Source organism: Lycorma delicatula, chromosome 12 (genome assembly GCF_047948215.1).
Source record: "Lycorma delicatula isolate Av1 chromosome 12, ASM4794821v1, whole genome shotgun sequence".
Classification (NCBI taxonomy): domain Eukaryota; kingdom Metazoa; phylum Arthropoda; class Insecta; order Hemiptera; family Fulgoridae; genus Lycorma; species Lycorma delicatula.
In genome coordinates, this window is record NC_134466.1 from 13,344,268 (window position 1) to 13,357,956 (window position 13,689).

At 31.7% G+C, this 13,689-nt stretch overlaps 1 protein-coding gene across 5 annotated transcripts in view; it reads right to left on the reverse strand.

The window, feature by feature from the left end:
* faf (ubiquitin carboxyl-terminal hydrolase-like faf) overlaps positions 1-13,689 on the reverse strand; it is a 173,171-nt gene that overhangs the window by 129,823 nt on the left and 29,659 nt on the right. For all 5 annotated transcript variants that reach the window (XM_075380487.1, XM_075380491.1, XM_075380488.1 and 2 more), the window contains exons 6-8: positions 6,981-7,137; positions 3,789-3,973; positions 2,695-2,845 (exon numbers count right to left, since the gene is read on the reverse strand). In XM_075380487.1, coding sequence (XP_075236602.1) covers positions 2,695-2,845; positions 3,789-3,973; positions 6,981-7,137 — 493 coding nt within the window. The remainder of the gene's footprint in view (positions 1-2,694; positions 2,846-3,788; positions 3,974-6,980; positions 7,138-13,689) is intronic.

Genomic DNA, 13,689 nt, shown 5'->3' on the forward strand with positions numbered 1-13,689 from the left:
TAAGAGAGAGGTCAATGGAGAGATACAAGCAGGAAGAAAGAGGTTACAGAAGGATGCTACTTCTCTCACACTTAATCAAATTAAGGATTGCATCAAATTTACAGGTGTTACAAGTGCGTCTGAAGGATTAACTGCAACAGGATCGGTAATATAACATTTTAAAATGAATGTCTGTAGCAAATGAAACAAAACCTTGGCTCTAACCAAACTGGCAAATTGTTTATACAACAAAGAAAAACTATTTTTCAATCTTTTTTCAAGTTTTTTTTTTAATAGCCTAATTGTTTCTGTTAAAAAAAATATAAAACAAACTTTGTATGTATACCCTTTATTTTTGGCTTTGGTAGCTACTTTAATAAAAAATAAAGTAAAGTAATAAAATAGTAAATAAAGTTCTGCTTAATAACAAGGAATCATAAGGAATGCAGTGGGTAAAAACAGTAACAATGAATCACATACAATATAAGTCTGAAAAGTTCCCAAACTAAATTAAATAAAAATACAGATTTAAAAATAAATGATTTATTCACATCAGCCTTCTACACAGAACCCATCTCTAATTACACACTCATTGCAGCATCAGTAGAGCCTGTCAAAAGCTCTGGAGAAATCACTTTGTGGGATCACCAACTGCTTGGTGCAAGCCCTTTGGATGGCCAGAATGTCATCAAAAAAACAACCTTTCATTTTCAACTTGAGTTTCGGGAACAGAAAATAGTGTGCTGGAGCCAAGTCGGGTGAATAGGGTGGGTGGGATAAGATGGTGATTTGATTTGCGGCATAATAATGTATTAAAGCTGTTGCCATGTGTGCTGGGGCATTGTCATGCAAGTGACTCCAACTTCCCAGATCCCAGTACTCGGGCCGGATTCGATGAATGCGACACATAAGGCACTTCATTACTTCCAAATAGAATTTAAAATTCACAATTTGACCAGTTGGGACAAATTCATGATGAATCAGGCCCTTTGAGTCAAAGAATGCAATCAACATCATTTTCCCTCTTGATTTTTGCTGCCTGTCTTTCGTTGGTCTTTGTGCTCCAGAACTCAATCAAGCAGCAGATTGACGCTTCATTTGCACACCATATACATGAAGCACTAGCTTTCATCTCCAGTTACAATTGTTTGCAAAAAATTCTGATCGCTATCGGCAGTTTCAACAAAGTCTTGAGCGCAAGAAAGAAGCACCTGTTCTTGTTCTTTGTTCAATAAGTGTGGAATGTAACGAGACCACACCTTTGGCAGTTAATTTTTTTCTGTTAGAATTGTACATACCACCTCTTTTTCGATGTTTAGCGCTATAGTATGGACCAAAAGGTAAGATCAGGTTGTACAAGCAGGAGCACACATACTTTCGCAATGTTTTCATCGTGAACAGCTGTTTACAGCCTCCTGCTTTGTTTGTCATCATCCGACTCTAGTCTTTAAACCGCTTCCACCACGTGAATGTTGTAGTATGAGATGCAGCTTCATCACTGAATGCTTGCTGTATCATAGAATAAGTTTCAACAAAAGATTTTTGAAGTCAAAAAAAAAATTTTATCGCGCTTCTCTGTTCCATGTCATGAGCTCACACAGTCACATGAACACAACATATGTGGCTGAATATAACAAGACTGAAGTGACAAAACGTGATGAAATTTAATATATACAGTCGTCAGACATCGTACTACATAGTTCCTTGGTTGTCCGATAATGGCACTACTTGTATCGATAACAGAAATATGGTTTGGGAACTTTTCAGACCTGCTGTGTAAGAAATGCAGTGAGTGAAAATAGCATGAAACTACTATTTTGCTGTATTAATACTAGGACAATTCTTAAAACAAGTTGTACTAAATTATTCAATATAATAGGATACATTTGTCCTGATGTTTCTGCCATAGCCGAAAAATTTCCAGAATTCCTCAAGATAAATATTGTCCATGCCAGTAGCAATTTTACCTTTAACTCTACCCTCATTGCAAACACTTTCCATTCAGATCTTTTCCACAAATAAGAATAAGTTACGAAGTGAGGTCAGATTAAAAGTGAAAGTAAGGAATAACATTGAGGTGGATGTGTTCAAGTTGTTTAGGAATTTTTAAATAATCACAGTTTGATTAAAGAAGTTTGAAAATTTGACATACTTTTGCATTAATAATAATAATATAATTAAAACTTTTTTTAATATAAATTATTAAAAATAAAACAGAAAACGTAGTAGTCTAGACTAACTGATATCTCTGTAAATGTGACTACTGATGGTCAAATGTGACAGAGTGGTAGCACCTTTGCTTTTCATCCAGAAAGTTCTGGGGGAATTTAAATCCTGATAGGTCAAGTTATTTTTCACACACTAAAGAATCCATTTCTCTTCTAAAAAAAAAAAAAAAAACCAAAGTAATTCATAATCTGGCATAAGGCTGTAATTGCCTGTGTTTAAACAAGCATTAGCTGATTAAGTGACTACAGTGTGCTATAAAACTGTAGCCGATGTTATTAAGCATAAAAATTCTTCAGTCATTGTAATTTCATTTTAGTTCACATGCTTTGATTTCCAGGAGTTACTTGTGAATCGCTCCAGGCCCTGCTAAGCTATAAGGTTAATAAGTTAATACTATCTTTTCAGGAAACCCACCTGTTGGGATTTAAAACTAATTTTTTTATAATTATAATTTTACATATTGCATATATCTGATTAAATATTTACCGCCATTCTTTCTGGTGTTAACCATTCTTCTTCTTGCTGTTCTATTGTCGACGAATGTCTAGTATGTGGATAATATGTAACACTAGCTATAACCTTGTTCACTTCATTCAATGCATTCATTTTTCCATTGAATGATGATATCTGAAGCAACCTGCAATAAAAATAGCAATATCTTTAGTTCGATAATAAATAATATAGACCACACGCTTACATTTGTATGTACAAGATGTTGACTAACCTTAACGTGAAGAGATAATGGATAACCAAAATATCTGGATAATTCCAGAAATTGATCAGTGTGTATTTCATTTCACTGAATTGTATTACATTACTTTAATTTTATGTTACAATGTACTGGTAATAAACAGGATACCATGGTTTATTTACAATTTCAAAAAAAGTAAAAAATTTTGTTATATATTTCAGTGGAGATAAAATAAAATAAATTAAATTTGAACAATTTTTTCCAATAAAAAATATTTATAATATGAAATAGAAAGTCCCGCTCTAGATAAAATTGTTACAAACTAATTGTTCAGGATGCATTTTGGTAATGATTCAATGGACAAACCCATCAAGCACACAATTTTGAATTTTTACCAAATATTTACTTCCATTTAATAAATAAGAGTAGCTTCCAGAGAAATGACGAGCAATTCACTCATCAGTAGTATCGTATGAAAATGCAATACTTATTATGAAACAATGCTTGTGGTGATACGGAAACTTGAGGAGTATTTTTTAAATAAATGACCACCTTTGTCTCTGTAAGTTTTCAAAATTTCATTGTCCTAATTCATATTCTACTTCAATATCTTATTGCCATCAATGGTAATATTTATTACCACCAACATCCTGCACTTTATCAGAAGTAATAAATAACACACAAGAATAAAAATGTAAAAAACTTTGCATTGATTTGGCACAATCATCACGTACATACTTGAACTAGATTTTTTAATTTTCTAAATCATGACCTAACACAGAACGGTAACTACAGGTTGCATATTCAAGACCCTACTGTAATAACATCTTCTAACATGATACATATAAACAACTGAAAATACGAAAACAAAGAACAAAAAAAAGTATACCTTAATATCATTTTTAATCGGAAAATTTCTAAATTTTTAATAGTTTCTTCTTGTTTAGGAAGCCTAGACACAAGATTTTTACAAGATTTAATAATGGCAGATATTGCATCATTTTTCGATTCATTTTTAGCTTCTTTCTTTAATTCATCATCTGTTAAATTATCTAAAATATCCGGTACAATTTCCTACAAAAAAAAAATAATACAGAAACTATAAAATTATTCAAAATATAACAATCATGTAATTACTTAACTGCATTATTATTATTATTATCTCTTTAACAAGTTACATACATTCAATCTCAAACATTCAGAAGATATTCCATTCCAGTCTTCCATTCCAAATATTATCAGGAGGCGACATTATTTTTTCTTTAAACAAACTTAAATGGCGTCAATTACTAAGTTCATTAATATTTAAATTAAAACATGAATTTAATAAAACATTTATTTTATAAATGGGATACGATACCAAACAGTGCCCCACTTAAGTAAAACTACACCTGAAAATTTAAACAATTTTTCTGTCAATTAAACCAGTAAATGTTTTACCCTTAAATCACATCCTTTTATATTCTAACAATCCAATTCCTGAAGATTGCACTGAGTATATAAAAGCATGAAACTTTATTATCTTTTTTTTTTGCTAACCTCTGAGACTATCGTTAGGTATTGCTTCAGAAGATGAGATGAATGATTTGTAGCGTGTAAAAATGCCATGCCTGACCGCCGGATGAAAGGCCAAGACTTATTATTATCTTACTTATTAAAAACATAACTCACTCTGCTCAAGTTACCTATCATTTGATTAACCTTTTTTTAATTTTCTTGTTTCAAATTGGAATTTTTTTTTTCAATTAATAGAACTACAAAGTAACTGCACATTTATTTTAACATTTTTTAAATTTAAATCAGACCTTCTAATTGAGTACTATTTTGGATACCAGACTGGCTTGACCAGTTGCAGAAACTTTTAATCAGACTCACTAATATCTTCCAAAATTAGAAGCAACTCACAAGTCACTAAAGGATCATCATCATAACTCCAGTTCCAGCTTTGGTGAAACAGAGGTTACAATTTCAGACAGATTACAATAATTCAAACAATCCTGGATTTTTTTATCACTGAACCCGCTACAGCTAGTACAGGAATTCATTTTTTCTTTTTTGTTAAAAAAATTCTATCGAAAACTATTATAATTGTATGGATAATATGAAATATTCAAAATATGCAAATATCAAACATTTGAAGCTAAAAAAATTCAGATCATATCTGAAAACACCTAATACAAATTATTATAAGCACTCACCAACTGAGAAAATATTTTCTAAAAAAAAAAAAATTATATATAGAATAAAAGAACAACGTCCCTGTAACATGAATGGAAAACCCTTATCATAACCACAATGAATTCTCAAACCACATATGTTGAATTTCACTTCTATTGCAATGATTATATTAACTAATCAATAAAAAAATTGTTTCAAAGAGAAAATAGTCTTTGTTTAATTCAGAGTTTCAACTCTGAACATCCAATAAAGCTTCTTTTTTGATACAACAAACAGTGTTAACATCAGAGACTAGAATCACAAAAAAAAATAGCACAAGTTTCCAAAAGAGCCTTGAACCAAAATAAAAATATTAAGTATAAAACATATTTAGATAACAGTTATATATAAGTGAAAAGGGTACAATTCAGTAGAGTTATGCCAATATTGCACACATCCTATTATTTATATCCTATGCAATTCTACATTTATTATTTCCGAATTGCAAATATTTCTGTTACTTAGGAATAGGAAATTATCTACAGATATACAACTTTAACAAATGTTCATCCAATATTTTTAAATGTATTACACAAATAATAACATGGTTAAAAGAGAATAGGTTACATTTAATTAGCTAAAAGAAAGTGAAAATACAGATTTTTACTCTCCCAGGTATACGGAAAGTACATAGAAAGGTTCAAAATTTTGTAAATTTCATCAACATAAATTCATTGAATTTAACTTAAAATATTTCTATATAAGGGATACTTACTGGTGGCGGTACATTTCAGGAGAAATTAAAAAAAGAGGGGTAGGCAGTTTTTTTTTGTAGTTTCTTTTTGTAGTCATCATCAAAAATTGAGATTTAGTATGATGAAATTCTAATTAAATTATTTAAAATACCAAAGTCATCGGAATTACAGGTGGAGAGGGGTAATCAAGATTATTTCTCAACAGTTCTAACCTCGTATCTTAAAAACCAATTCACTAAAGACATTGAAATTTGGCTCAAATGTTTTGACTATATATATATATCCCATCAGACAATATGACCTGATTTTTAATCCCATCAGACAAGGGGCATCACAGTACTCATATTTTCTTTCCCCAAAAAGATGTCAAGAGAGGTGATGGACAAGTTTAAGGAACCGATTCAGGAAATAAAAATAAACAAAAAAAGGTTCATATAGACTAATTATGCTTCAGTTACACTCTTTTATCATTATCTGTTTTTTCAATAAAAGTTTACATCATAAGAACAGATTAGATATTTTTATGAAAATCTGTAATTGTGTACCCAACAATCTTCTACAAAATAAATAAAATTTTACCTTTGAAAATACTAAAATGTTGACCATTTATCAAATATTTTATTAGATAAATTATTAATGCCTTTTATTGTGAACAAAATTACATCTCAATTAACCAAACCAATTGATAAAAAGCTGGGATAGAAATGAAATTATTCAAATGGAATACAAAAGTTATATGTGAAAACAGGCATAAAGTTGTCAGATTGCATAACACTACAAAATAAACAGATAACATGGTACCTGACTTCACATTTATTAGTTTTCTTCAGATAAAATTAAACATATTTTATATTAATGCACAAGGTCTAATTAAAATGTTTCCTTTTAAAGGAAATTTACAAGTTATTATTCATTTTTACCTAATGTAAAAATTAATAAATATATTTAATACCAAACGGTGAAATATTACCAAAAGCTTCTGAAACATGCTGTTATTACATTTATTTAAATTCAATTCCCAAAATAATTTCCTATTCCTATTTCATATTTTATTTTATCGATTAAGTAAACATAATGGTCATTAATATTTAAAAACTTAATAGTGTATTCTTTTATGATAATTAAAAAAATAAAACCGGTTTAATTAATAAAGGTAAAATATTACTTACGACAATAGGCATAAAATATTTATTGATACTATGTACAGTTAATAACTCGAAGCACAATCCAAAAGGCCGGAGTAATGCGTATATAACTGGTAATGTTAGATTTTTACCTGACTGAAACCTTTCTAATAATATTTGAAAACCGCCTAAATTACCAAACCTGAAACAAAACAAAAGAAAAAAATTAACTTTTTTTTCAGTCTGCTACAACTTTGATAAATTTCCAACTTATCTTCTATTTTGTACTATAAATGCTAAAATTTTAGTCGCATTCCTTATCTTCTACCTGATTTTAACAACGTGTTCCTTTATTTCACTTTCAGCTATTATTAAACACTTTTTTTACAAGTCTGTTTGACAAAAACCATTTTATCCTAAATTTGTTACTATCCTATCAAAAGCAAATAAGGACAATATTAAGATTTCATACTTCTAATGATATTTCTCAAGTACATTATTTTTAACCTGCTTGAGTAAAGCCAAAACAATGTTATAAAATCCTCATGGTTATAAAAAAATATTTTCAATATTTTTTATAACCATGAGGAATTTTGCATTCCAGTAAAAATAAGTGAAAACTCTGAAGTGTTAAATCTGAACAAACAGGAAATCATATAAAATACCGTGGGATTTTATCAGTTCAACTACCTCTAATACAATAAGCTTACATAATGCACATCTAAGAATAACAAAGTCAAAGCAGAAAAAATAAATAATATTAATAGTTTGGTATGTCTTTACCAAAGTAAAAAAAAAAATAATACCTCTGTGATTAACTGATAATGTGCTTTTTTCATTTCACTCAGCTGCAGTGTTAAATGTTATCAGATAACAAGGAATATAATTAACACTAAATTACACAAATTTCATAAGAAATTACATTATAGTAATAACATTTGAATAAGTTTTTTTTTTTAGATTAGTAATTATAAGTTTCACATTAAGAAATAGTTGCTAGCTAAACAAGTTATTTTGGCAACTTATATGCCTTAATTTTTCTGGTGTTACAGACATCAGTAACTCCTAAACATGTGAAAAAATAAAACAGTTACAGAATCAACTTTTACTGAGCAGTTCTGAGAAGACAATTAAAATTATTTTTCCATATGCTGCAGTAACTTAGTATGCTACAATACATAAACAAGGTGTAACATAAAATAACACGATTTACTGCAATATAAATTGATTATTAATTAGAATAAATTAATTCAAAAGTAACTCATAAGGTTTAAATCTTCTAACTAAAGCAATTCATAAGATATTTAAATAGCGGCATCAGTCTAATTAGAGACATATGGTTAAAGCAGTCCTAATCTCAAATTAACAGCAAAAACTAACAACTTATTTCACTCATGAATGAAAACAATTTGATACGAAACAAATGAAAATTAATAGATGGTTCATTAAAATTAAATACTTTCTGTAATATCGAAAACCGCAGTCAGAAACCATGTACCCTGTAAGTCAGAAACCACAGACTAGTGAACATTACATGTCTACGAAATAATACAGCCACTTTCTGCAATGTTAAGTGGTTAGAAAAGTGTAAAATAATGTTCAGATAAGATTCTGTTATTTATGAAACCAAAAACTACAAAGAATTTTCATTTCACACTACATTATTTTTATTCAAGTACAGGTTGATTCAAAGAAACGGGAAATTTTGAAAGTTGTGTTGGTAGCCGTGGGCTTTTAGCACCACTAGATAAGTGGCGCTAGCCTCTCTAACCTAACCTGCCATTTAGTTGTCATGGATCCTTGGAGTGGTGTGCAACGTGCATTTGCTATCAAAGCGTTTTACAAAAACAATGACAGTGTGGCGGGAGCGCGTAGAGAATTTCGCCGTCATTTTAATCTGGGACGGCACGACCGTGTTCAATCAGCACATGCAATTAAAACATGGATATCTAATTTTGAGGAAACTGGTTCGGCAATGAAAAAGAAACCTCCAGGCCGTGAGCGAACCGTCCGTACACCACAGAACGTTCAAGCTTTACAAGATGCTGTCACACGAAGTCCACATCGATCAATCCGTCGTCTCTCAGCATCTTTACAATTTCATAGTTCAAGTGTTCGAAGAATGTTAGTGAAGGACTTACAATACCATCCGTACAAGTTGCAGATCGTCCAGGAACTGAAACCGAACGATGCGGTTGTGCGAGCACAATTCTGTAATGTAATGCTTCAGAAGATAAATGATAACGAAGAGTTTGTTCACGAACTGTGGATATCAGACGAAGCGCATTTCCACCTCAGTGGATTTGTTAACGAGCAAAATTTCAGATACTGGGCACATGAAAATCTTACGCAGCTACACCAGCGTCCGTTGCACAGTCAGAAAGTGACCGTGTGGTGTGCTATGTCATCTTACGGTGTTATAGGCCCTTATTTTTTTGAGGATGACAACAGTCTTGCAATTACAGTGATGTCAGCTCGTTACGTAGACGTGCTTGAAATCTTTGTTGTGGAACAACAAAAGAGATTTCCACCGATTCATAACACAGCCTGGTTTCAACAAGACTGAGCAATGTCACATACTGCAAGAATATCGATGGCAGCTGTACGCCGATTGTTTGGACGTGTCATTTCACAAAACGGTGACATTAGATGGCCACCCAGATCACCTGATCTTTCAGCTTGCGATTACTTTTTGTGGGGTCACCTTAAAAGCAAAGTGTTCCACAGTAGACCTGCTACAACGGAAGAACTGAAGGCAAAGATCCGAGAAGCAATTGCGGAAATTCCAGTTGAGATGTTACGTCAAACCGTGAACAATTTAACGAAGAGACTTCGTGAGTGTTTACGTAGAAGAGGAGGTCACCTGCGAGATGTCATCTTTAAAAAATAAACTAAAATGTATGTATCCTAAAATGGCTACATTTGTACAATTACATGAAATAAAATTGATTTTCTAAAAAATATTTTTCATTAACGTTATTTAATTTTTTAAATTTCCAGTTTCTTTGAATCACTTGTATAATGTCATTACGTTATAAGAAGATTATCTTAATATTAAAGGAAAAGTGGTTTTCAAAAAACCAGTTAGTAAACTAGCAATTATTGATGTAATTAACAATGCAAATATTTAATTTTTTTCAGGTCTGCACAAATATGTTTAAGATGTTGCATTAAGATACATAATATTTACATTCAAAACAAATATTTTTCAGAATGTTTATTTTACAATCTAAATACCACTACAGCAGAGCCATAGCTCTAGAAGGGGAAGATTATTGTAATCGATCCAGTTTGGGCATATGCAATTTTCGCCAGATCTTGACCTTTTAACACCTAAGGAACCCAAAAAACCAGATGAAAATTTTCCTGATGTTAATGTTTGTATGCACATGTATGTGTTCGTTGTTGGCCTCTAAATCACCTTATATTTCCAGAACTACTAGACCGATTTTGACCAAATTACTTCTATATATGGGGAGTTGATGACATTAAATTTTCAACTTAAAAGGTTAAGATGATGAGACTGTAGAGCAAGGTGAGCCTCAGTTTCTCGAGATTTTGCCTAATTAAGGTCATATTTTTCTTAAACAAAAATTTTTAACAATTGAAAAATAACAATATTTACAAAAAAGGTTTTTGCAAAAACTGCACCACCACCCCAAAAATGCTGTTGTAGTTGTAAGGGATAAACTGTAGAATTAAATAAATATTTTAAAGTGTAAAAATGTAACTCAGTCTAGCTCTGTAATGAAACCAGTTGTTTTTGGCAGCCAAATTGGCAACACTGTAAAGTTACTAGTTAACATATGGTTGTATGAACAGCTGATTTATAATAGGTATTAACATTTTTAATCTACTGTTGTCACGTGAGACGTAAACAAATGTTTTGTGAAACAAGTTTCTGTTTGCATACAAAAATGAGTGATACTAATTATGAGCAATATTGCTGCAATCAAGTTTTGTGTTAAACTCTGCGATAATGCTACTGAAATATTTTCAGAATTGAAAAGGGCGTATGGAGATGATGCTCTGTCATGAGCCCAAGTTTATCAGTGCTTTAAAGCATTTTCAGATGGCCGAGAATCAGTTGCAGACGATCCATGCTCTGGAAGACCAATACCGTCAAAAAGGGACGACAATGTTTAGTAAATCAGACTTGATACAGTATGACCAACAATTAACCATCAGAATTATTGCAGAACAATTTAATTTGAGCCATACCACAGTCCATCAAATTTTGACATGAAAAAGGTTTAAGCAAAATTGGTCCTAAAAAACTGCACTGTTGAACAGAAAAGCAACAGGTGGAACTGTGCTGCCATATTCTAGGGCGAATTGAAACAGCTCCTGATTTTCTAAAAAATGTTACTACTGGTGATGAATCTTGGATATTTGAGTATGACCCAGAAACAAAACCGCCAGAGCAAGGAGTGGGACACTTCAGACTCACCGCATCCCAAAGAAGCAATAATGAGCAAATCAAAACAACTTTGATAATAATGGCATTGTCCATAAGGAGGTTTTGCCTGCAGGACAGACTGTAAGTCAATATGTTTACCAAGAAACTCTTGAAAGACTGCAGAAAAGAGTTGCCCGCATGAAACCTGCCATCAAAGACAAATGGATGCTGCGTTATGTCAATGCACCATCAATTAATGAGTTTTTGGCAAAGAAAAGCATTCCTGTATTCCTCAACCAACTTATTTACCCGACTTCAGTCCCTGCAACTTTTTCTTCTTCCAGACTTTAAAAAAACACCTCAAATAACACCATTTTGAAACAGTAGAAAACATTTAAAAAAATTTAACCAACCATCTGAAGGATATTCCGGTTTCAGAGTTCCCACTGCTATGAAGAATGAGAAAACCGTTTGAGGCATTGTGTGGCTTCTCAAGGAACTACTTCGAAGGCGATAAGATAAAGTCCATGTATAATTGGATTGTAAATAAAAAGTTTTTCTGAACCAGTCTCATACTTTATTTAGAGACCTCAAATTTAAATAAAATTATAAATACTTTAAATTAAGTTTTGTGCATGTGTGTGTAAGCCATGCTTCAGAAACAACCGACAGTTGTAGGAATTTTCAAGAATGCAGCTTTAGCTGCGTGACATGAAAGTCCTACTACTGTGTTGCCAACTTTTTTTAATTTTTAACATAGTCATCTTGCAATTCAACACATTTAAAATAATGATTTATTAATACTTCAATTCTTTCGATATAATGAAATTTCTCTAACTCTGTAAAATAAACAATTGCCTCAGCTTTGATTTCATTACTTGAAGTGAATCGTTTGTGCAGCGAACCATTTCTTCAGGTTTGGGAAGAGAAGTAATCATTGGGAGAAAATCTGGTGCATGTGAAAGCACTTCAAAGCATAGATTATGGAGTTTTACAGGAACTATCTGAGATGTGTTTTCAGGCATATTATTTTTGTGAAAGAGTACTTTCTTTTTGGCCAAATAAGGAAGTTTAGCTTGACACTAATTTTTCCTGCAGATGGAATCATTTTTGTTTTCTTTGGTTCTCTCACCTATGGTCTGGAATCCAGTAAAGTCTCTGGTATGTAATGGTGAATCCATGTTTCAAATACTCTTACAAAAACATTGAAGAAACTTGGCAAAATCGCATTTAAATAAGTTAATATTCCATTTTTGGTTAACTGTTAGCAAATACGGCACACATAAATCAAGCAAAAATCTTTTTCATACTCAAAACATCATGCAAAATGCTGTAAACATGGTCTCTTAAGATGTTAGCAATGTCAGCTAGTTTGCATACCTTCAGCTGGCGATCATTTAATATGGCATTATGGTTTTTGTGGCAATTTCATTGACCATAGCAGTTGTTGGGCATGGAAGTGGTTCATCATCTTGAATGGATGTACAACACCTTAAATTTAGCATCAAACTTCTTTCATCAAAAACAAAAGGAAAGAATCCTTTTAACTGGATTCATTTTTGTATGCCCATAATCAAGATTAAACCTTTTAAAAGAATTTATAACAAATCGAACTTCATTTTTAGCTACTTTTCAGAAAATATTAAAACTTGTTTGCTTTATTCAATTATCAGAAACAACTAAAATACAGGCATATGAAACTTCACAACACACAATCTAAGTATCATACTTGACAAATATTATAGTCATTTGATAATACTTGCACCATCTTTGAGTAAGGCCAAGAACTTACATCAGTATGATACATGAGCGCGTGCACGTGCTTATACACATGAATGTGCATGCATGCACACGCATGTATCACAGGGAATTTGTATGTGTGTATAGACATGCACATGATCACAATTTAATAACATAACACAAAGTATATCGGTAATCATATACATCATGAGAGAGATAATTCCTTTTAACCATTCTGTTTGATTATAAAAATATGAGTTAAAATATACATGAGGGTTAATTGCCACAACTATAATGGTTGTAAGTGGATCTGAGATGAAGTCATTCTCAAAAATAACAAGCATCTCTTACTAGGGAAAATGACAAATGAAATGGTTTCTCATAGTTTTCTTCACTTAACTACATATCTGATTAGAAATCAGCTTTCCAAGCCCACCAAAATACAGATGATTTTCACCCCTATTACAACAGCTTCACCCTGATACATCACAGATTATCTGTGTATTGATCATACTCTCAGACACTCTGACTGCAGAACTTTTTACTGGTTCCGCTTGTACCTCAGTTGCTTTATATGCATTATAGCCCAAAGACTGGGGCAGATAATAAAACCCA